The sequence below is a fragment of the Myotis daubentonii genome, chromosome 17 (genome assembly GCF_963259705.1).
Source record: "Myotis daubentonii chromosome 17, mMyoDau2.1, whole genome shotgun sequence".
NCBI lineage: Eukaryota > Metazoa > Chordata > Mammalia > Chiroptera > Vespertilionidae > Myotis > Myotis daubentonii.
This window is the reverse complement of record NC_081856.1, coordinates 29,277,644-29,302,498: the sequence shown is the minus strand read 5'-3', so window position 1 is coordinate 29,302,498 and position 24,855 is coordinate 29,277,644. Positions and strand designations below refer to the sequence as shown.

Sequence of the window (24,855 nt, the reverse complement as noted above, 5' to 3'; positions counted from 1 at the left end):
TTTCCACCTTTTGCTATCTGTGCATATTGTTCTTTCCATGAAGAGATGGTATATGTGTCCCCTCTCCATGTGTCTGATGGCTTTAACAAATATACTAGTAATTCAGGGCAGTTGACATCTGTGTCCTTTGAACTTAGGCATTAAGAAGGCCTGGCATGACTGATATTTGACAGGAGTGCCAAGATAATTCAATAGGGAATGAATGGTCATTTCAACAAATGGTACTGGGACAAGAGAATAGCTGCATATAAAGGAATGAGGTTGGACTCTTACCTCATGTCTTATAGAGACATTAACTCAAAATGGATTGTAGAACTAAATGCAAGAGCTAAAACTATGAAATAATTAGATAAAACTTAGGAGTAAATCTTCATGGGCTTCCAAAAGGTGACACCAAAAACACATGTGACAAAAGAGAGAAATGGATAAAATAGATGATATCAAAATTAGAAACTTTTGGACTAAGGCAATACCACCAAGAAAGTGAAAAGCAACCCACAAAATGGACGAAAGTATTGGCAAATCATGTCTGATAAAAGACTTGCATCTTGAATATTCAAAGACCACTTAAAATTTAATAATAAAAAGACAAGCAATCTAATTTAAAAGTGGGGAAGGGTCTGAATGGACAAATAAGCACATGAAAACATGCTCAACATCATTAATTATTAGGAAAATGCAAATCAAAACCACATTGAGATTCCACACCTACTAGTATGGCCATAATAAAAAAGAAAAAAATGATAACAAATGTTGGTGAGGATGTGGAGAAATTAGAACTCATACTTTACTGGAGGAATGTAAAATGGAACAACTACCTTGGGAAATAGTTTGGTAGTTTCTCCAAAAACTGTATAGAGCTACAATATGATCCAGAAATTCTACTTCTAGGTTTCTATCCAAGAGAAATGAAATGTACATCCACACAAAAATTTGTATGTGAATGTGGTATATCCAACTCTCTTTATATACCAAATACCATTGAATTGTACATATGAAATGTTAATTGCATGGTAAGTGAATTATAACCACAATAAAACTACAAAAATGTCCTGGCAGTAACTGCGTCCTCTCTCTTCAACTCTACCTCAGTGTTCAGCCTGCCTCACTGGAAAGAAAAACTATGTTGACTTAGGAGTAACATAGGGCCAGACACCCCTGTCCTGGCCACAGTGTGCCTGCAATTGCATGAGTTACCTCCAGCGAGACTGATAGCGGAACTGCCCAGTTGAGCCCCAGGCAACCCACAGAATCTAGAGATATAATTAAATGGTGGTTGTTTAAAATCACCAAGTTTAGGAATAGCTTGTTACATAGCAAAACATAATTGGAACAAATACTAAATCAAATTCTTACTTTTACCACTGTGACTACATATGAATACTAAAATCAAATCCCATGAAAGGCTTTGTCTTAAAGAGAGGAACCTGACTTGATTTTAAGAGGAAATGAAATAAGGAAGAGCGAAGGGTGGTGGTGCATGTTTTAATAACGTGGCAAGCTGAGCTAATCCAGGCAGGCCTGCCAACTGGTCTCTTTTCTTGGCAGCAGCAGATGACCAACCACTTGCCTGCGGGCCACCAGCTACTTAGCAGGAGCTCTAGGGGACTGACAGGTCATGTTTCTGATTATAAGAAGTGACACCAGTAAACTTGCATCCATTTGTCCCCCCACCACCCTGAAAGGAAAATCTCTGAGCTGGAAGAATGGTTAGAAACAGAGATAAAGGCCAGGCGTCTGTGTCTGCATCTTAAATCACTAAGGTGGAGACTCTTGATTCATCTCACCTCCAAATGGGGTCATCCTAAGGGGGTCGTTTTTAATCATTCTCTTAGAGAATGATGCATAGCCGGGCAATGCATAAAAATGAGCTTCATTCGTTCATTCAGGAAATACTTTTTGAGCACCTATTGTGCTAGAAACATCTGTAAACCTTTTTGTCTGAAAGCTTACAATTATGAGTAGGCTATTCCCCTAGGGCTCTGAAAAGGGACTTGGAAGGGGCACGTGGTCCATATTTGTGGAACTGGAGACAGCTTCTTAGAGGAAATAATGTACGAAACTGGAAATCTTAGGAGGCTAATTTTAGTTTATTTTCACTCCAAAATACCTTATTTGAGGGTCAAAAGAAATGAAGAAATGGTGGTATTCTTATTTGGGCATATAAATGGGCTCTTCAGTTCTCCTTTCTAGAGTCCCATTACCAATGTAGGCTCCCAGGTCTACCTCTATGTGGCTTTATTCCATGCAGTTTATTTCTAGAACCTTCAGTATTTTCTTTAAAATTTATCTTTATTGTTGAAAGTATTACAGGTGTCCCCCTTGTGCGTTTTTTTCCCCCCATTGACCCCCTCTACCCTGCACCTGCCCCTCCCAGGCCTTCACCACACTATTGTCTGTGTCCATGGGTTATGCATATATGCATAGAAATTCCCAGGTTAATCTCTCCCCACCTCACCCAGCCTTCCCTCTGAGATTCCACAGTCTGTTCCAAGCTTCTATGTCTCTGGATCTATTTTGTTCATCAGTTTATTTTGTTCATTAGATTCCACATCTGAGTGAGATCATGTGATACTTACCTTTCTCAAACTGCCTTAATTTGCTTAGCATAATACTCTCCAGGTCCATCCATGCTGTTGCAAATGGTAAGAGTTTCTTCTTTTTTTTATAGCTGTGTAGTTTTCCTTTGTGTAAATGTACCACAGCTTTTTTATCCACTCATCTGCTGATGGGCACTCAGGCTGTTTCCAAACTTTAGCTATTGTAAAATTGTGCTGCTATGAACATAGGGGTGCATAGATTATTTTTGATTGCTGCAGAATCTTCCAATATTTGTTCATTGTTCCTTCAGTACTTTCCGTGTGGTGTGATGTGACTCTTTTTCTGGATTTTTACATCTTTTTGCCATTGCCCATTCGTATGAATGTTATCTCTTCCTGTAAAACAATTCCCCCCCAAACTTAGTAGTTTAAGGCAACAATGATGTATTATTTCTCTGGATTCTGTGGGTTGTGTGGAGTTTCCCTTATTGGTTTCATCTTGGGCTCATTCATATGGTTGTTGGAGAGTCACCTGGGCAGGAAGGTCCGGATGGCCTCATTCACATGTCCGAGAATTGGTGCTGGCTATTGCCTGAGCATCTCAGTTCTCTCTGTGACCTCTTTACCTCCAGTAGGTGGGATTTGCTTTCTGCAAGCACTGCTGTATAAGTATCACGCGCTAACTGATTGTGCCACTGGAGCTCCAAGGATTTGCTTTCTTACATGGCTATCTCATCATGGCATTGCAAGGGGGTGAAGGTGGGAGCTGCAAGTCTCATATGTCATTTCTGCTCCATGCAGCTGGTCAGTGCAGTTCACAAAGCCAGCCCAGGTTCAAGGGAAGAAGAAGTAGACTCAATTTCTTGATGGGAGAAACAGTGAAGTCGTATTGGGAAGAAGCATGAGACTAGAGAATGTCTTATGATTTTGTCACTAGTGTTGATGTATATGTAGCAGCTGTCCTTTCCATCTTCTAAGAAGGGCTTAGTCATTATTATATCAAATATAATCCTTATTGCTCACACCAACTCAGTTGTTACTAACCCTGGGAAAGCAGCCTTGTAGCTACTTCTTTTGTGTGTGTGTGTGTGTGTGTGTGTGTGTGTGTGTGTGTGTGTGTGTGTGAGAGAGAGAGAGAGAGAGAGAGAGAGAGAGAGAGAGAGAGAGATTGATTTGTTGTTCCATTTATTTATGCATTCCCTGGTTGATTCTTGAATGTGCCCTGACCAGGGATTGAACCCACAACTATGGTGTATTGAGACGGTGCTCTAACCAACTGAGCTATCTGGTGGCCAGGCTCTTGTAGCTCTTCTTGTAAGTGTGGTAATCTCATCATGGGAGCCCCGACTTCATGAAATAATCACCTCCCAAAAGCCCCATCTCTAAATACTATCACATTGGGCATTACCATTTGAGTATATGAATTTTGGAAAGACACAGACCTTCAGTCCACAGCAAAATAGAACAGCAATTTGGGAAATGGACTAATCCCTTTGGGAAAGAAATATTAGCCTTTGTAGAAAGGTAGGGTGGGACTTAGTAAATTGTAACTTCTTTTCAAGATGGCTAAACCAAATGCAATCTGCTAATGCTAAAGTTTCCATGGCATTTTCAGTTTTTGTTTTTTTCTCTAATTACTAGGAGAAAAAGCATCTTGTTCACATCTGAAGCAGATCCTTCTCTTAAAAATTACATTTGTGGCAGCACATGACAGCCATATTTGTCTGTCTGACAACTTTGCTGTGATGCCACCCAGAAGCCTATGATGTAGGATTTCAAATGAGCTCTTTTCCTTTTGTATAGGTTTATTTCTTGTCCCTTTTTCCCTCCCAGGCTGATGAGCCCTGAACACACACTCCTGCAGCCCCGGGAAGAGGAGGGAGTCAAGTATGAGCGCACCTTCATGGCATCTGAATTCCTGGATTGGCTGGTTCAGGAAGGTGAGGCCACCACAAGGAAAGAGGCAGAGCAACTGTGCCACCGGCTTATGGAGTATGGCATCATACAGCATGGTGAGTGTATGGGTCAGTTTTTGCTGTGGTAACAAGCAAACCTGAAATCTTGTGGATTACCACCATAAACATTTACTTCTCACTCATAGGTCTATAAGTCAACTGTGCCTCTGCTTGGGCTCAGCTTAGCTAGAGGTCAAGTTCTATGCCTTCTCATTTTGGGACCCAGGCTAAAGGAACTTCCACTCTTTGGGATATATTATTTTTAAAAATGAGGGAAGAAGCTAAAGAGGGCAGGCAGATCCTTGTAGCATCTCTAAAAAGTTAATATTCGATATGATTTAACATTACTCCCATACCCAGCTGACTACAGGAACTAATCTGGTCAGGTCTGAAGGGGAATTAATGCCTCTCACAATGTTGGTTGCAAGGGGAGAATGAAAATTTGCTGAAACGGAGAAGGGGCTTAGGGGAACTGGGTGGAAAATGTGAAGTACAAATTGATAATTGCAAAATATTCACAGGGGTACAGCCTAGGAAATATAGTTAATAATATTGCAATAACTATGCATGATACCAGGTGGGTACTGGAAATATCAGGGGGGAACACTTTGTAAAGTATATGATTGTCTAACCACTATGCTGTATACCTGAAATTAATGCAAAATAATATGAATGTAAACTTTAAGTGAAAAATACATTTTAAATTAAAAAAGAAAGAAAATTTGCTGAACCATGCATGGAATGAGCTGCCACAGTGAAGAAGTAATCCAAATGACCTTCATAAAACTTTCACTTTCCTTTTTGGGCTGAATCATAATGATGCAATATAACCTATGGCTAAGAACTATATTAGTTATCTATTGCATAGGAAATGACCCCAAAACTTAATGGCAGAAAATAATAAGAAATAATATTTTCTCACACAGTTTCTGTGGGTCAGGAATTTGGGAGTGACTTAGCTGGATGGATCTCTCTTGAGGTCTTCATGAGGTTGTAGTCAAGATGTCAGTGGGCTGTGGGACATTTACACTATGAAATACTATGCAGCTATAAAAAAGAGGGATTTCTTACCCTTTGGGACAGCATGGATGGACCTGGAAAATATTATGCTAAGTGAAATAAGCCAATCTGAGAAAGGCAAATATCACATGATCTCACTTATTTGTGGAATCTAACGAACAAAATGAATTGACCACCAAAATAAGATCCAAAGTATGGAGGCATGGAACAGACTGACATACCTTGATGTGGGGGTTAAGGGGACAAGAAGACATAAACCAAAAAACTTATATACTTATATGCATAGCCCATGGACATGGGCGATAGGGTAGTGAAGACCTGGGCAGGGCGGGGGAGGGGAGTAGGGGCTGAGAGGAGGGGGTTAAAAGAGGGGACAATGGGAGATATCTATAATACTATCAACTATATATATATATATATATATATATATATATATATAAATATATATATATGTATATATATATATATATATATATATATATATATATATATATATATATATATATATATATATATAATCAGTGGAGCTACCTGAAAGCTTGACAGACTGGATGGAGGATCTACTTCCACAGTGGCTCACTTGTGTGCCTAACAAGTTGGTGCTGGTTGTTGGCAGGAAGTGTCAGATCATTTCTGTGTAGACTTCTTCATAAGGCTGCTTGAGAATTCTCATGACATGGCAACTTGGCTTCTTCTAGAGGGAGTTGTCCAACAGAGTGCAAGACAGAAGCCACAGTGTTTTCAAACTGAGCCTAGAAAGTCACACACTGTCACTTCCTCAGTACTCTATTGCTTACCAGGTCAGCTCTATTCAGTGTGAACACCAGGAGGCAAGGATCATTGGAACCATCTTGGAGGCTGGCTGTCACAAGAACATAATCTCTGGAACACCTGCTCTACCAGTTATTAGCTAATTACCTCCTGTCATCTGTGAAATGGGAATCCCTGCATAGAGTGGTTGCAGGAGTATATGGAATTAGATATAAAATACTTGGTTCAGTGTTCTGTTTTTAATAAGTGTTCAAAAATTTATTAACATAACAGCAAGGTGTAGGCTCAGAATGGTGAGAAAAGGGCTGGGAATCAGATAGGAATTTCAGCCCAAGCCAAGTTGAAAGGTAATACTTGAGACATTCTTCCTTTGAACTCCTTGCCCCCTCTTCTGTGTAGGCGTAAGACTTCTCTTCCCAAGGATAGGAAAATAACGGAATTATAGAGAGAGATGAAAGAAACTTTTGAAATTACTTGGAGCTGTGTTTTATGAACAGCAGATTGCAAGTCTTTCTTTATTGGGCTATGAAATAAATTTAGAAAGCCATTCCAGCAATAAAAATTATTTTAAATAGACTAGACTAGACTCTTACTACTCAAAGTGTGGTCCATGGACCCAGAATGTCACTGGGAGCATGATAGAAATTCAGACTCTCTGATCCTGCCCACGTTCTGCTGAATCCGACTTATATTTTATTTTATTTTATTTTATTTATTTATTTATTTATTTATTTTTAAATTATTTATTGCTTAAAGTATTACAAAGAGTATTACATATGTCTCCTTTCCCCCCCCCCCCCCGCCCTTGACAATCCTATGGCCTCCCCTACCCCCCAGTGTCTTATGTCCATTGGTTATGCTTATATGCATGCATACAAGTCCTTTGGTTGATCTCTTACCTCGCCCCCCGTCCTGCCCCTCAACCCTCCCAGCCTTCCCGCTGTAGTTTGACAGTCTGTTCCAGGAAACTCTGCCTCTGTATCTATTTTTGTTCATAAGTTTATAATGGTCTTTATTATCCATAAATAAGTTAGATCATGTGGTATTTTTCCTTCATTGACTGGCTTATTTCACTTAGCATAATGCTCTCCAGTTCCATCCATGCTGTTGCAAATGGTAAGAATTCCTTCTTTTTTTTTACAGCAGCATAGTATTCCATTGTGTAGATGTACCACAGTTTTCTAATCCATTCATCTACTGATGGGCACTTAGGCTGTTTCCAGATCTTAGCTATGGTGAATTGTGCTGCTATGAACATAGGGGTGCATATACCTTTCTGATTGGTGTTTCTGTTTTCTTGGGATATATTCCTAGAAGTGGGATCACGGGGTCAAATGGAAGTTCCATTTTTAGTTTTTTGAGAAAACTCCATACTGTCTTCCATAGTGGCTGCACCAGTCTGCATTCCCACCAGCAGTGCATGAGTGTTCCTTTTTCTCCACATCCTCTCCAGCACTTGTCGTTTGTGGATTTATTGATGATAGCCAGCCTGACAGGTGTGAGATGGTACCTCATTGTTGTTTTGATTTGCATCTCTCAGATGATTAGTGACTTTGAGCATGTTTTCATATATCTCTTGGCTTTCTGAATGTCCTCTTTTGAAAAGTGTCTATTGGAGGGTGATGGGCGTCAATGCCTGAGGGCTCCCAGTATGTGAGAGGGGCAGGCTGGGCTGAGGGACACTCCCCCCCACACACACCCAGTGCACGAATTTTGTGCACCGGGCCCCTAGTATTTAATAACATGCTATTCAGCTTCCAAGTGTTAGAGTATTTTGGGTTGTTTTTATTGTAGTTTATTTCTAATATTATGCCCTTGTGGTCTGAGAAGATGCTTGGTATGATTTCAATCTTCTTGAAATTGGGGAGTCTTTGTTTGTGACCCAATATGTGGTCTATTTTTGAAAATGTCTCATGAGCACTTGAGAAGAGCGTATATTCCGTGGCTTTGGGGTGAAATGTTCTGAAGATGTCAATTAAGTCCATCTCATCTAGTGAGTCATTTAGGATTGCTGTTTCTTTGCTGGTTTTTTGTCTAGAGGATTTATCCAGGGATGTCAGTGGTGTATTAAAGTCTCCTACTATGATTGTATTGTTGTCTATCTCTCCCTTGATATCTTCCAGGAGTTTTTTTTTATGTATTTGGGTGCTCCTACATTGGGTGCATATATGTTTATCAGGGTTATATCCTCTTGTTGTATTGATCCCTTTAGTATTATGAAGTGGTCTTCCTTATCTCTTATTATGGCCTTCACTTTGAGGTCTATTTTGTCAGATATAGGTATTGCTGCCCCAGTTTTTTTTTTCATTTCCATTTGCCTGAAAGATATTTTTCCATCCCTTCACTTTCAATCTGTGTGAGTCCCTTCTAATGAGGTGGGTCTCTTGTAGACAGCAAATGTATGGGTCATGTTTTTTTATCCATTCATCCACTCGATGTCTTTTGGTTGGAGCATTTAGTCCTTTTACATTTAAAGTTATTATTGAAAGGTACTTGTTGGTAGCCATTTCTATTTTTTGTGGCTGTTTTCTTTCTGAGCTTTTAATTTCTTCTTTTTACACCAGTCCCTTTAGCATTTCTTGCATTGCTGGCTTGGTGGTGATAAACTCCCTTAGCCTTTTTTTGTCTGTGAAGCTTCTTATTTCCCCTTTAATTTTGAATGATAGCCTTGCTGGATAGAGTATTCTTGGATTCAGTCCTTTGCTTTGCATCACTTTGTAAATTTCCGTCCATTCTTTTCTGGCCTGATGAGAAATCATTTGGTAATCTAATGGGAGATCCCTTGTATGTAACTTTCCGTCTCTCTCTTGCAGCCTTTTTTTTCTTTCTTTTCTTTTTTAATTAAATCTTTATTGTTCAGATTATTACATTTGTTCCTCTTTTCCCCCCCCCATATCTCCCCTCCTCCCAGTTCCCGCCCCACCCTCCGCCCTCACTCCCCACCCACTGTCCTCTTCCATAGGTGCACGATTTTTGTCCAGTCTCTTTCCGCATTTCTCACACCCCTTTCCCCCCGAAGAATAGTCAGTCCATTCCCTTTCTATGTCCCTGATTCTATTATGATCACCAGATTATTTATTCACTTGATTCTTAGATTCACTTGTTGATAGATGCATATTTGTTGTTCATAATTTGTATCTTTACCTTTTTCTTCTTCTTCCTCTTCTTAAAGGATACCTTTCAGCATTTCATATAATACTGGTTTGGTGGTGATGAACTCCTTTAGCTTTTCCTTATCTGTGAAGCTCTTTATCTGACCTTCCGTTCTGAATGATAGCTTTGCTGGATAAAGTAATCTTGGTTGTAGGTTCTTGGTATTCATCACTTTGAGTATTTCTTGCCATTCCCTTCTGGCCTGCAAAGTTTCTGTTGAGAAATCAGCTGACAGTCGTATGGGTATTCCCTTGTAGGTAACTGGGTTTCTTTCTCTTGCTGCTTTTAAGATTCTCTCTTTGTCTTTTGCTCTTGGCATTTTAATTATGATGTGTCTTGGTGTGGTCCTCTTTGGATTCCTTTTGTTTGGGGTTCTCTGCACTTCCTGGACCTGTAAGTCTATTTCTTTCACCAGGTGGGGGAAGTTTTCTGTCATTATTTCTTCAAATAGGTTTTCAATATCTTGCTCTCTCTCATCTTCTGGCACCCCTATAATTTTGATGTTGGTACGCTTGAAGCTGTCCCAGAGGCTCCATACACTATCTTCGTATTTTCGGATTCTTTTTTCATTTTGCTTTTCCAGTTGGGTGTTTTTTGCTTCTTCGCGTTTTGAATCTTTGACTTGATTCTTGCACTCCTCTGGTCTGCTGTTGGGTGTCTGTATAATATTCTTTATTTCAGTCAGTGTATGCTTAATTTCTAGTTGGTTCTTTATCACAACATCGAGGGTCTCATTAGATTTCTTGAGGATCTCACTACATTTATCGGCGGTCTCACCAGTCTTTTCGAGGGCCTTACTAAGTTTATCGGCTGCTTCTAGACAGTTCTTGAGAGACCTTAAAAGTGCGGTTTTGAGCTCTATATCTTCCATTTCTGACATTTGCTTCCTGTTTCTTTGTCTCCGCATTTTTTTATCTTTTCTTGGTGCACCCCCTAGTGGTCTTTGTGCGCAGTCTTGTGGTTAAGCCTTGATTCTTGTCGGTAATACCAGGGGTGACTTGACCTCCAGGCTAACTGGCTATGAAAGTCAGCTGTGTCTGCAGTGGGAGAGCTTCTGTGCTGGATCTCTAGGGCGGTGCTAATCTAGCCTTTGCCTGAGGCTATCCGGCAAATGGTTCTGTGCAGGGCTTGGGCGGGGCGGGTCCCCGGGGATCTACAGGGTGGCCGGAGCAAGCAGTTATGGCTGCTCTCAGTTCCGTCCCTTGGGGCTCTGCCTCTCAGAGTCCCAGCAACTGCTGCAAACCTCGGAGAGAAAGCTGCCTTCGAGTTCTGACCGAAGCCAGACAGTCCCGCTTCTCCCGTTTGAGTCTGGGTCCCCAGAGACTCGCCCGGATCTGGAGCTCAGAGTCTGAAACTCCCTCCCAATTGAAAACAACAACCTCGCCCTCCGCCGCCAGCCCGCTCCGCGCGCACACTCCGCACCTGAGTATTTCACTTCATCACTGCGCCTCCTCTGAGTCTGGGTATGATATTCTCTTTCCTCCTAGTTGTAGAATTTCCACTCAGCCAGCATTACTGTGGTTCTGGATGATGTCTGTTCTGTCCTTTAGTTATATCTCTGAAGTGGTTGTTTGAGGCAGCAATCTCCGGCGTTAACCTATGCCGCCATCTTGGTTTCTCCTTCTCTCTTGCAGCCTTTAAGATTCTCTTTGTCCTGAACATTTGCCATGGTAATTATGATGTGTCTTGGTGTGGGTCTTTTTGGGTTCACCTTGTTTGGGACTCTTTGTGCTTGTGTGCCTTTTTTCTTCCCCACCTCAGGGAAGTTTTCTGATATTATTTCTTCAAATAGGTTTTCTAACCCTTGTTCCTCTTTCTGTTGTTCTGGCACCCCTATTATTCGTATGTTGTTTCATTTCATGTTGTCCCATAGCTCCCTTAGGCTCTCCTCCTGTCTTTTAATTTTTTTCTCCAATTGTAGTTCAGTTTGGGTGTGTTTTGTTTCCATGTCTTCTAATTCGCTAATTCGGTCCTCCGCTTCTTTTAGTCTACTGTTGAAACTTTCAACGGTGTTTTTTATTGCAGCTATATCACTCTTCATTTCTTCTTGGTTCTTACATAGTTTATTGATTTTTTCATCCGTTTTTCTTGATTCTTGCATAAGTTGTTGATTTTTTCCTCCATCCAGTTTATGCATTCTAGGACCCTTAATCTGAATTCTTTTTCTGTCATGCTGCATGCCTCTGTTTCACTTAGGTGTTTTTCTGGCGAGTCCTCCTTTTCTTTCCTTTGGGGGTTTCTTTGTCTACCCATGTTTGATCTCACTGATATATCTAGATGTTGAGTTGTTCAGGGGCTGCTCCTTAATGTGGCAGTGGTTCCTCGGGCTGTGGTTGCTTCTCAGGCAGTTGTGGTAGCAACTGCTCCTCAGTTGGCAGCAGCTCCTCTGGTGGGTGCTGTTCACAGCTGTGGTGGGTCCTCTGGCTGGTGTGGGTCCTCTGGCTGGTGTGGGGAGGCTCCACACACAGCTGCTGTTCCTCAGACAGAGGATGTGCTGATCACGAGGCTTCTGTTCCTTGGATGGGGGCAGGCTACACACACAGCTGCTACTCCTTGAACTGGGGCGGACTGCTCACGTGGCTGCTGATTCTTGAATGGGGGCTGGCACACGCTGCTGTTGTTCCTCTGATGTGGTGGGCTGCTTGTGGGGCTACTGCTCCTAGGACCAGCTGCTGCTCGTCGGACAGGTGCAGGCTGTTGTGGCTCTGCTCCTCGGACCCGTGCGTCCTGCGTAGGGGCTGCCGCTCCTCGGAAGTGGGTGGTCTGCTCGTATGGCTGCTACTCCTTGGACCGGGGTGGGCTGCCACTGTTCCTCAAATGGGGCCGGGCCGTTCGCTGAACTGCTGCTCCTCGGAAGGGGGCGGGCTGCCCACATAGCTACTGTTCCTCGGATTGGGCAGGCTGCTTGTGCAGCTGCTGCTCCTTGGACTAATGTAGGGTGCGGGCTGTGCACAGCTGCTGCTCCTCGGATGGGGGCAGGCTGCACAGGGCTGCTGCTCCTCAGACAGGTCAGAGTGCTTATGTGGTTGCTGCTCTTCAGACGGGGAAGTTGGCTGCTCACACAGCTACTGCTCCTTGGACAGGGGCAGGCCACATGAGGCTGCTGCTCTTAGGCTTGAGGCAGGCTGCTCACGGGGCTGATGTTCCCTGGACAAGAGCATGCCGCTCACGTGTCTGCTGCGCACGTGGTTGAAAAAATAATGTGAAGAGAAGTAGGAAATAAAGGAACAAACAAAAATAAGGAGAACAAAGAAAGAAGCAAAAAAAAAAAGCAACAAAAAAAGGGAAAACGAAAAAGCAAAAAGCAAAAAAAAAAAAAAAAAGCTAACAAAATAATAATAAAAAAATAAAAATGAAAAATAGAAATTTCATTCCTTTGCCTGGCTTAAGATCCCAGTTTTCTGGAATGTCTCTGATTTTGTTTTTGTTTTTGTTGTTGCTGGGACTGAAAGGCCCTCTATAGGCCAGACACTGTTAACTCCCAGGGGCTAATCAGATGATCTTAATCCTTCATCTCATTCAGGTGGAATCTGGGTGTGGCTGTATTCCTTGCCTGGGGCCTTGTAGGGAGGAGTTATAGCCTCAGGAGAAAATGGCTGCCTAAGTCCTGGGCTCAATTTGCTGCCACCTCTCCTGGCCCCCCTTCTCTCCCCAGATTCCACTGGTCCGCACCTTCTCCAGCTCTTCAGCAGAGGTGAGTGTCTGTATCTGAAATGTCCTATGAACAGGGTTCAGTGAAAACAAACAAACGCTGGCCGCGGAAACAGGGAAGGCTGAGTCTCTGTAAGCTCCTCTCTTACCGGCACTGCATGGTCTGGTCAGCACTTCAGGCTGTCCCTTTTAGGCTCAGTCCTCCGTAATTACGGAACCCAGATCTCAAATCCCCTGGCGCCAACAGTCCCTCGGATCTCCTTTCCACAGCCAGGGGCTGTGTCTGTCCCAAGAGACGCGGCTGTGTGCCGCGTGCGTGGTCTCCCTCTGACCCTCTGGGCTCAGAGGTCTGGCAAACTTTCCTGCCCAGATCCCTGGTTTTTACCTTTCCAGGGGAACACTGCCCTTCCTGGCTGCAAACTTTCTCACCAGCTGAGTATACTTCGCCAATTTGGGGTGGGTGTTATTAGTTTCAGCTGCTTACTCCATTTGCTCCGGGACAAGACCTGGGACGTGTCTGCCTATTCCACCGCCATCTCGTTTCCCAACTTATATTTTAGCATGAACTCCAAGTGATTTGAATGCCCATGAAAGTTTGAGATGCCCTGGACTGGATTTAACTAGAAAATATCAGAGCCTATTTTATGTATTAAGGTTAAGTATTGTTTTGCAAAACTTTAATTTTAGTTAAATATACACTCTATAAGCATATAGACATGTTCATGTGTGTATTGATTAGCAGCATAAAAACTGTGTTGGCGTCAAGTATTTTGAAAGCCATTGATCTAGAGGCATTGGTTAGAAAGGTACTTGGTGTATTCCGGGGGGTTTTCTCCTATTCACCATTGCTTGGTCAAATTCATAATTGTTCATTATGGTCTAATATGTCTACTACTGAGTTAAGTTCACTGTGAGTGGAAGGTAGATAGAAAAGTATAGTGCCAGTCTGGTACCTGGCCTTAAACAGTTTATAGTCTTTTGGGAGATAATAAGATGAATATAGAAGCGATTAGAGAACAGTGGAAGATGTATTATATATTTTTCACTCACTCAATACTATGTCAGTCACTATTCTAATAATTTTTACACATATTAACTTATTTAAGCCTATTAAACTCTTTGAGGCAGATATTATTTTTGTTGTTGTTGTTAAATGTAAGTGTGTGTGTGTGTGTGTGTGTGTGTGTGTTAAGAATACCTAACATGAGGCCAATCCTCTTAACAAGTTTTTAAATGCACAACATAGTACTCTTAACTATAGGGCAGGTATTCTATCATCTCCATTTTACAGATAAGGAAACAAAGACACCAATAGGTTACATAATTTGTATGAGGCCAATTGGGTAGGAATTTCCAAATGGATATTACTGCTAATACGTGTGAACGCAGAGTTGGTTAGGATGACGGAGATTTTCGACAGTGAAAAATGGTGTGTTTGGGTTGGAGTTAGTTCTGTTATTTTAGCTCCAGAAAGAAAACTTGGTGGCACCAAATTCTAGGAGAAAACCAACCCCTTTTGCTACAATTTACTGACTGATACTGCACATCTTAACTTCAGAGAGAAGATAGAGGATGCCATGAATTGTTTCTAAATGATTTCCAAAGAGTGAGTAATTATACTTCAATTACAGTATAAGTGTGTAATGCTATAAACATAAATGCCATAAAATTGCAATGGAAAGGATAAAATCCAGCATTATTGGTAGCACATCTTAAGCCACAGAAGTTTGCTTTCCTTGGTTTTAGGAGGATTGAATATTCTCTCCATATAGAAGTCAGAGTTTCTAAGGGAGTTCCAGTTTTCCAGTTCATTGCTAGATCTCAAGTTCTAACCATAAGCTAGGCAAATATGGCCACCACTTATGTGTATGTTAGAGCTAATGATGAATGCTATGTAGTGTCTTAAGCAAAGCTCTGAATTGTCCATCTAATGATTAATTTCACAGGTTAAGCATTAAAGAGAGTCATCCTTCATACTTTGAGTAGATTTCTGAGTAAGAGTGGTTCCCTAGATTGAAACCGGTAGATGTAAAATCAGGCCCACTTATTAAACCGTAACTAGCTTCATTTATAAATACTGAATTATGCTCTATAATTAAGGCAGCACTAGTTAGATGAATAATTAACTGGTATGCACATGTATGTATCTATCAATATATATGAATATATATGTACATATTTATGCTAATATATGTATGTTGGCCATGTATGTACATATTAATCTAGCTGTTTCATTCATTGAGGTTTACCTTTACCAGGCACTGGACTAAATACTTTGTAAATTTTAATATATTATGTATTTAATATGTATATGCTTCACATATATGACGTATATAATCATATTAAATCTTCAAAGCAATTCTATGATGTTGGTATTATTATTATATTGTTATCATTATTATAGTTTTACAGTAATACAACTGAAGTTCAAAAACCTAGATATTTACGCAAGGTTGCATAACTACCAGTCATTGTGCCTTAGAAAATTTTCTTTGGCCCAGAATGTGTATAATCAGGTGTGGCTGCCTGACACACTGGAATGAACATGATCTTTGGAGGGAGACAGGCAGAATTTAGATCCCAGCTCTTTCACCTATGGAGTGGTCATGTCAGTATCTGAACACTTCCATTCCTCAGGTTATTAAATTTATGAAATTAGAGTCACACTGTATACCTCTACAAATTTTTTGTTTTGTTTTTGGAGAGCCTGTGACCACCCACATGTACTGGAAGGACTCAACATATAGTTGGGCTCATGGCTAAGATTTATGACAGTTAAAGGATACAGAGAAGGATCCACAAGGGAGAAAGACATACCAGGGGTTGTCTGGAGAATCCAGGCCCACGCTTCCTCTGTTCTCCCTCCCAGGGCCACACTGATCTTGCTCCTTCCTTCAGCAGGGACATGTCTGCCAGCATTCCAGACTTTCAGAAGAAAGCACGTAAGTCATGGTGTTTGCACAAACCTGCTAGGCAGGCTGGTACAACAGAACCCAATGCCCCAGGTGGACAAAGTTGCCTTGTCAGGTAGTAACTTAGGGACTCTGCGGGAGGCCAAGTTCTCAGAAGCTAGTATCGGGCCAGCTCCACAAGCAGGCCCTTCTGATTCCTGGCAGCTGTGGTAACTCTTTCTTGCATAGAGTTGCTGTCAGGACTAATGATAGTAGTTGGTAAAGCTTTTAGCACAGTGTCTGCCTCTATGGCCCTCCAATGCGAACATTGCATGTAATCTGATCAATTCTGAATAACAGTTAAAATTTATAGAGCTACTTATACACCAGCTACTGTTCTAACCACTTTACTCATTTACTCATTTATTCCACTCAATAACTCTGGGAGTTAGATATCACAATTTTCATGTTTAAGATGAGGTTAAGTAACTTGCTGAAGACAAGCGTTTATAAATGGTAGATTGAAGATTCAAATTACTAAAGAAGACTGGGTGCTAATTATGAGCTATACTAACCAGGAAAAAAAAATCTCAACTTGTATTGCATCAGCTCACACAGTCTGGCAGATATTGCACCTATAAAACTGTTAGCCCGTAAAACATACAAGATTCTTTCTGCAAGCAGTCATCCCTAGGTACCTTGAGAATTTTGTGTAACTGTTGCAAATGTGATGGACATATTTCTGTATTTACATAAACTCTCTCCTTCAACTGTGTTAGCTGCTATGCAGCTATCTTATCCTTAAATGGAGGGAGATGGAAACCAGATAGTCACGTGGGGAAATTACTCACAGCTGCAGCAGCTGACCCTGAATAATCGGGCTACTGCTGCTGTGTCCAGGCGTATAATTTCCTCTTTCAAAGATTTAGTCAGAGCACTTCAACAATTTCAACACTTCATCAAGCCATCTTTCTTTTTCTTTTGTTTAAAAAATATATTTATATAAGATTTTGCAAGACGCAAAGCGGTTTTACACATATTACCTTTTTAGTCCTCCCAGCTGCTTGAGGGTGGTTGTGATGGTCCCATTCTCCCTTGGAAGACAGTAGCTGAGACATTGGCTGTGGTGGCCATGAAGAAACATGGGGGCTATAAAGAGAGTGAGATGCTGGGTCCAGACAGGAATTACCCATCTTTCCAGTTATGGAAATAACGGACAGAGTTCAACCTAAGCCTGGAATAGCCAGGCCAAAGAAAGAAAGAAAGGGAGAGAGGGGGAAGGAGGGATGAGAGGAAGGAAAAAGGGAAGGAAAGAAAAAGCACAGATGTTTGAGGCTAAAGTAAAAATTGCAGCTTGCCCAATTTGAAAAAAAAAAAATATTCTGACACTTCTTAAAACAGTAAGGAAGGCTTTGTTCAAGACTGTTGCAATACGAGTATTGCAGAAAGGGAGGTGAATACAAGAACAGGTGGGGATTCATAGCTGCATAGCAGGGTGAGGTGGTCAGTGGATGGAATTTATTAATAGGAGGCAGCATGGGTAGGGGGATTCTTGCTAAAGGCAGATCAAGGACTTAGACATCAAAGATGGAAGGTAAGGAACCTGATCAAGAGTGCTCAGATATCCATGGTGGGGGATTCTCATAAACTGACTTAGCAGAATTCTTTGCTAAGACTGACCTTGGGGATCCAGGTGCCAGAAACTAGTGACCAAGGGGAAATCATTTGTAGCCACCTACAGCCAGATAAATGAGCTCTAGCTGTTTTCTGCTTCTACAGTGGCTATCTCCGGGATTAAACTCTAGAGAGTGACTCTGATTGGCTGAGCCTGGGCAGGTAGGTGTTGTTCTACATATATATATATATGTAGAGGAAATTCTGTTACAACAGAGAAATGAGTGCTTAGCAGACCAAAACAACAGACAGATGACAGACTTTTTTTTTTTAACTGCTGTTAGTTTATTTAGTCCTCTTCCCAAATCAGTGCACTTGGTATTGTTACCCCTGTTTTAGATGACAATGTTGAGGCTTTTGCAACTAGCATAATCATTCTTAGCTCCCACATGTTAGACTCTGAATAGAAAAAAAAATATTAAGACTAGATAGAATATATTCTCTTAATCTGCCTTCAGTGATGTTTTAAGCACAATCTTATGTTGGCAGCCTTAATCTAAATATATATATTAGTAGCCCTACGCATGAATACGTGCGCCAGTAGCTTGCTGCCACCCTCCTGTAGCTCTCCGCCCGCTCTCCCGCCCTCCTTAGCTCCCCCCACCCCCTCCCCCTGCTCCCCACTTGTAGCTTGCTGCCCCACCCCCCTGCTGATCCGTGATCCAGTTGTTATGCAGTCAGTCGTTACGTAGCAACCATTTGCATATTGCATCTTTATTATATAGGATATATATATATATATATATATATATATATATATACACATATATATATATATGTATATATATTACTTTCTCAATTTAGAATTTCTGGGAATTTTCCTACTGTGCCCTGGGATATGGTTTGGCTCTGTTTTACTTTTTTGTTATAGCTGAATCCAAAGCAGCAAGGCAAATGCACACAGCCAGAAAGCTGCTGCAATGTAAACATAAGGGAACAAGGTTGCTTGTTAGTCAAGGGCTCCCATGTTGGCACACAGTATGGTGTTGATTTTGGTTAAAGTAAAACAGGTCTGTAGCTGCACCAAGCTTTACCTTATAGAAACTGTGAAGGGAATGAGAGATGCCTTATCTGATGTAATCTGCCAAGATAAAGACGTATTATGCATAGAGAACAAAGGTCTTTTGTGAACAGTGTCAATATTTCTCTTCTTATTTGACATCCTATAATTCTTTGCACGTGTACAGAAACCGATCTAATAGATACAGACCGTGTGTGTCTGTGAAGCCTGGGCTCCTACTCACTCCTGCCTCACTCCCGTCAGCTTGTAGCTCAGTGTTCCCTGTCGTACGTCATCCTCAGTTTGCCCACACACTAAGTTTTTACAACACAATGGGGAAGTTTTAAAACACCAGCCCACAATCTATGCGGTTGAAGTGTATCTAAGGTATGCAATTGTGTCTTTTTAAAAAAATATATTTTTATTGATTTCAGAGAGGAAAGGAGAGGGAGAGAGAGATAGAGGCATTAATGATGAGAGAGAATCACTGATTGGCTGCCTCCTGCATGCCCCACACTGGGGATCAAGCCCACAACCCAGGCATGTACCATGACCGGGAATCGAACTGTGACCTCTTGGTCCATAGGTCAATGCTTAACCACTGAGCCATGGCAGCCAGGCCCCAATTGTGTCTTAAGTGCCAGTTTGACTTTCTGTGGTCATGTAAGGACTCAGTGGGATTTCAGTGGTCATGTTTAGTGGGACATAGAGGCTATGGTCTCAGGTTTATTAGAACGTATCAGGTGGATTGGACAGTTCAGACTGCTGATTCTGACATGCCTTTCCCTTTCTCCTCCTGGTTGAGAAGCACTGTGGTGGTATCAGTTCTGGTTATTTATGGGTGTGAGCTTGACCATAACACTCAGGGTGGGACTGGAAAGTGGGACAAAAAGTTAAGAAACTCTCCTTTAAGAAATGAAACATCTCCATTCTGTTTCCTATCACAGGAGATTTTTCCTAGCTCTGACCTTGTGTCATTCTTGAATGAGCCCCTTGCATCGGCCCCTTCCCTCTTGGAAGCTGGGAAATTTGGTCCTGAATTCCTGTCTTGGCCCCAGGCTCTCCTTGGGCAGTTACGATTATTTTCACAGCCATTTCACCCTTGCTGCGCTGCTGTCTCTCTTGGTTCTTCCTCTTGCAATTCTCCCACCAGCCACTTCCGGCTCCAGAGTCTTCTCTGCTCTCTTTAACTCAGTTTCTCTTAGCCAATGTGCCCACCAGGACCTGCTATATTTCATTTCTCACTCTCTTATCTCAGAAATCTTTGTTCCCCTGTGGCCAAGATTCCTGAAAGTTTATGGAGGAAGCACCTTGTTAGTATATTTTCCGGTGCCAGTTGGGGACCCCAATAAAGCTGGGTGCTACCCACACACATGTCCGGAATGGTGACAGTTCTCCCTTCCCCAGTGATTTCACCATTGTGTCTTCTTTCTCTTCTGATTTTTAAAATATTTCCTTTGATTTTTAAAATTTTTTCACAAGTCAGAAATCGCTGACTGCCATCATTGGCTGTTCTTTTGCCCAGAAAGGAGTTACTTATTACATTGCCCCAAATTCAGGAGCAATAAAGTCTTGGTCTTCCCCATGGGATCCTTTGGATTTGTGCTGGCAGAAGATGGATATTATTCATGGTGCATTGGCATGATTGCAACCCTATCTTCCAGAGAGTTCTGGGTCCCCATATGTTGATTGATTTTACTTATTTGGATAAAATAAGTTATTGTAATTTATTTTCCACAGGTAGGAAAGTGAGGCCCAGGGACTGTCCAGAACCAGTTCTGTCAGGGGAGAAAGAGCTGAGTTGCTGGAAGGCATATTCTCCCCGCATGACTTTCAGCCTAAGCATTCTTGGCCTCTGAGTCAAGCATGTTTTTCTAACAAGTTGTGGTCTGCAAATGAATAGAAAGTATTTGTCTTTTAAACCTTTGATTTCCTATCTCTCCACCTGAGTTTGGAACAGTATCAGGACTGTGTTTTGCTACAAATAACAGAAAGCGTAGTAATGACAGTAATGACTACTGTGGGGAATCCTGGGCTGACAATGAGGTGGGCGTGGGCTCCATCCATCTCTCTGTCCTGCTGTTCTTTGTGGACTTAGTGTTCTGAGTGTGCCTCATGGCTATGCTTAGGGCAGAAAGAAGATGGAATGACAAAGAAATAAAGGGTAAAGGGCATCACTTAGCAAGACTTTGCTTTTTATCTAGGAAGGGATGCCCACCTACATGGCATGGGCCAGAGCTATGTCTCTGCTGGAAGGCAGTCAATGAATCAGATGCTCTTTGGCAAGTATTGGCTTCTCTGAACACATTATAATGGAGGAAGAAAGGGGAAGTGGGTTCTGGACAAGCAGTTGCCTTGTTGGCCACAAGGACAAATGTCTTTTTTGTTAAGTAACTTAGTGGCCTTCCCTATGAAACATGAGCTTCCAAGGAACGGTTTTCTTCCTGCACACACTGAGTTCCTGGTACCTCTAAGCTAGATTTAAAATAGGCAGGTGTAATAATGTGAATATCTTAGGTTTGACCATGCTTATATTAACATCAGAGGGTGCTGGGTGAAGGGTCTATGGGAATTATCTATACTATTTTTGCAGCTTTTCTATAAAGCTAAAATTATTCCAAAAGTAGAAAGCTCACTGAAAAAAAAAGGGAGGTGAGATTTTTCCTATATTTTCTATTTTAATTTTTGGTTTTAAAAGAAGGTGAATATATATATATGTATATATATATATATGTGTGTGTGTGTGTATATATATATATATATATATATATATATATATATATATATGCATGCCTAGGTCAGTGCACTCCCACAGTCAACCTCCCAGGGCTGGCCAACCTTCCACAATCCCTCCCCTTGGCTGGCCAACCTCCATGGCCCTTCCCCTCAGCCAGCCGGCCCCCCTTTCCCCAATCATCCCTGATCACTGGTCAGATGGAGGGACCTCACCTGTGCATGAATTTGTGCACCAGGCCTCTAGTAAATAATATTTCTGAATGTCTGCTTCTTTCTTCTTTGAGGATCTAGTTACTTCATTTCCTAAGGAACTCCTGATAAATTACTGTGCAGTAAAAGCACCAACAGGATAATGCAGTGGTTCTCAACCTTGGCTGCACATTAGAATCACCTGGGAATCTTTTTAAAATCCTGATTTCTGGACCTCATCCTCCGGAAATTCTGTTTCTTTGTTACTAATGTTGTGGCCCCAACCCATAACAAAGAAACAGAATTTCTGGAGGATGAGGCCCAGAAATCAGGATTTTAAAAAGATTCCCAGGTGATTCTAATGTGCAGCCAAGGTTGAGCACCACTGGGTTAATGTGATAACCTTTCTGGGAACAATATGCATTCTGGAATGAGCCTTTGGTGGGCTTTCACACCCAGTGGTTCCTGGGTAGCCTTTTACTCCAATACCCCAGCATCACATTGGATATCTCTCTCTGAGTTATTAGCCCTGCTGAATTTATCTGGTTTGGGTAGGATGCCTTCCCCTCCCCACACCCCCACACCCAGACCACCTAGAATTGCTTCCAGACCCTTCCCCAACATAGTCTGTAAAGGCATGTACTTTGGAAAGGAATCCTTTGGGCATGGACACCCTGGGCTCTTGACTGGAAGCCCATATATGGCTAACCTTAATTATCTCTGTGAACCACAAATTCTCATGGGCTCTATGTTGTTGCCTTGTTCCTTCATTCGTTTTACAGTGAGTTAAATTGAAGTTCAGGGCAGTTAGGTAACTTAGTAAAGAGTGAAGCTGGTGTTCCACTCAGGGCCATCAGAGGCCATAGTGGTGTTTGCTGTGTTATCGCTATGTCCTTGTAATAAGCAATTCCACAGTAATAAACATTTCGCTCTGGTGAAGAGTTTTGTAGAAAACATGCCCAGCCAAATCACCTTCTGTTAGATGAAGACAATAATAAACGAAGGAAAAGCAGACTCCGTTTTCTTGTGTTTGTAAGCTCATCTGCCTCCACATTTGACATTATTCCATCTTTGGCTGGGAGACAGTATAGTGAGGCATTAAGGGATGGGATTCCAGAGTTAATTTGTCAGTATTTCTGTCTTGGATCTTTCAGTTAATGACTTTGGGAACTTGGGCAAGTTTACGTTGTATAATCCCTAGTTTCTCACCTGTAAAATGGGAATAGTTAGATAGCTCTCTCATTGCATTGCTATGAGAACTAAATGATATAATCATGCAGTGTGCTTAGCACAGGGCCTGGCACAAAGTATCCCTCAATAAATGGTAGCTGATTACTATTTTCATTATTATCATCAACATCCTCATCATCAGATGCTGTGGTGGCTAGAGCTTAATATAAGTTGGATGAACTCACCCATTATTGGTCTTAGACAGTACATGCTCTCTGCTGAATATATGCTTGTTATATAAACCAACACTGAACTGCTTTAATTAGGCCCTTGGATTCATGCCAACAACTCCAAAAGATCTAGAATAGAGTCACAGATTTCTTTTTTTAAAATATATTTTTATTGATTTCAGAGAGGAAGGAAGAGGGAGAGATAGAAAGAAACATCAGTGATGAGAGAGAATCATTGATTGGCTGCCTCCTGCACGTTCCCCACTGGGGATCGAGCCTGCCACCCAGGCATGTGCCCTTAACTGCAATCGAACCTGGGACCCTTCAATCCACAGGCTGACACTTTACCCACTGAGCCAAACCAGCGAGGGCAGGATTCTTTATTTGAATTATATATCTGAGGTATTCCATTTGCCAGACAACGTAAGTTTGTTTTTAGAACTCTCTGCACTTACATTCTGAGCTAGTCTCTGAAAAACAGTCTCATCTCTGCAGAAACATGCCCTTTGTTCTGAATTTCATCACTAATGACAAAGGTTCTAGTCTTAGGCATGCACCCAGCTGTTATTTCATGATGTACAGAGAAGAATAAAATATAATCTGACCTTCCTTCTGTTTATTACCTTTATATTCTAAACTGTGTAATCATGTCGTGTTTTGATTTTCTTCCTGCTATCTTTTTTAAAACAAAACATTTGTATCTTTCAGTTACATTTGACATGAAATATTATATTAGTTTCAGGTGTACAACACAGTGATTAGACATTTATATAATTTACAAAGTGATCACCCCACTAAGTCTACTATCCAGCTGACACCATACATAGTTATTACAATATTATTGATTATATTCCTTATGCTGTACTTTACATCCCCACCTGCTATCTTTACTGAAGTTACGTTGAATCCTTTTTCCTCTTTTCCTCATCCTGTCAACTCTCTTCAATCAAGTAAAAAAGTGTAATTAGGTTCTAACTTTCTAAATGTGAAGTGTTTAGTAATATCAGTTAATAAGACTTTTTACCTTAAAAATAATTTCCTGCTTTCATATCCTCTTCTTAATGTTGTCAGTGCTCAGGAAGTAATTATTTTAGTTCTCTGACTCACTGTTGACATTGCCTTTTGAAGAGTTTAGTCCCAAGCCCTCTCCTTAAGTGGCATAGGCACTTAAACACAATTGCTTAATGTTCTTGAATCAAGGACTTTTGTTGATTTAGGAAACTGGGCTCTTTCAACTTCTGCATCCCTTTAGGATGGTTTGAGATGGGTGGTTATGGCCTTAAGTTCAGCTCAGATTTTCTTTGTGTGTGTGTGTTAATCCTCACCCGAGGAAACTTTTTCCATTGATTTCTTTTCTTTTCTTTTCTTTTCTTTTCTTTTCTTTTCTTTTCTTTTCTTTTCTTTTCTTTTCTTTTCTTTTCTTTTCTTTTCTTTTCTTTTCTCTTCTTTCTTTCTTTCTTTCTTTCTTTCTTTCTTTCTTTCTTTCTTTTCTTTTCTTTTTTTTTTTTTGAGAGAGTGGAAGGGAAGGAGGGAGGGGGAAAGAGATAGAGAGAAAGAGAAACATCCATGTGAGAGAGACATATCGATCAGAGATATATCGATGGGTTGCCTCCTGCACGGTTATTCAAAATATATATCTCTAACAAAGTAATCACCACAATAAGTGTAGTAACTACCATCTGACATACTGGTAAAGGTACAAATTATTGACTATCCACAACAAACACCACCATGGCCTCTGATGGCCCTGGGTGGAACACCAGCTTCACCAGGCTGGGGAATAAACCTGCAACCTAATTACATGCCCTTGACTGAGAATCGAACCCGAGACCCTTCAGTATGCAGGCTGAGACTCTATCCACCAAGCAATACTGG

The 24,855-nt window shown here is 41.3% G+C and overlaps 1 protein-coding gene across 4 annotated transcripts in view; it reads left to right on the top strand.

The window, feature by feature from the left end:
- The window catches only part of DEPTOR (DEP domain containing MTOR interacting protein), a 129,452-nt gene that overhangs the window by 54,348 nt on the left and 50,249 nt on the right, over positions 1–24,855 (top strand). For all 4 annotated transcript variants that reach the window (XM_059671816.1, XM_059671818.1, XM_059671817.1 and 1 more), the window contains exon 4: positions 4,374–4,552. In XM_059671816.1, coding sequence (XP_059527799.1) covers positions 4,374–4,552 — 179 coding nt within the window. The remainder of the gene's footprint in view (positions 1–4,373; positions 4,553–24,855) is intronic.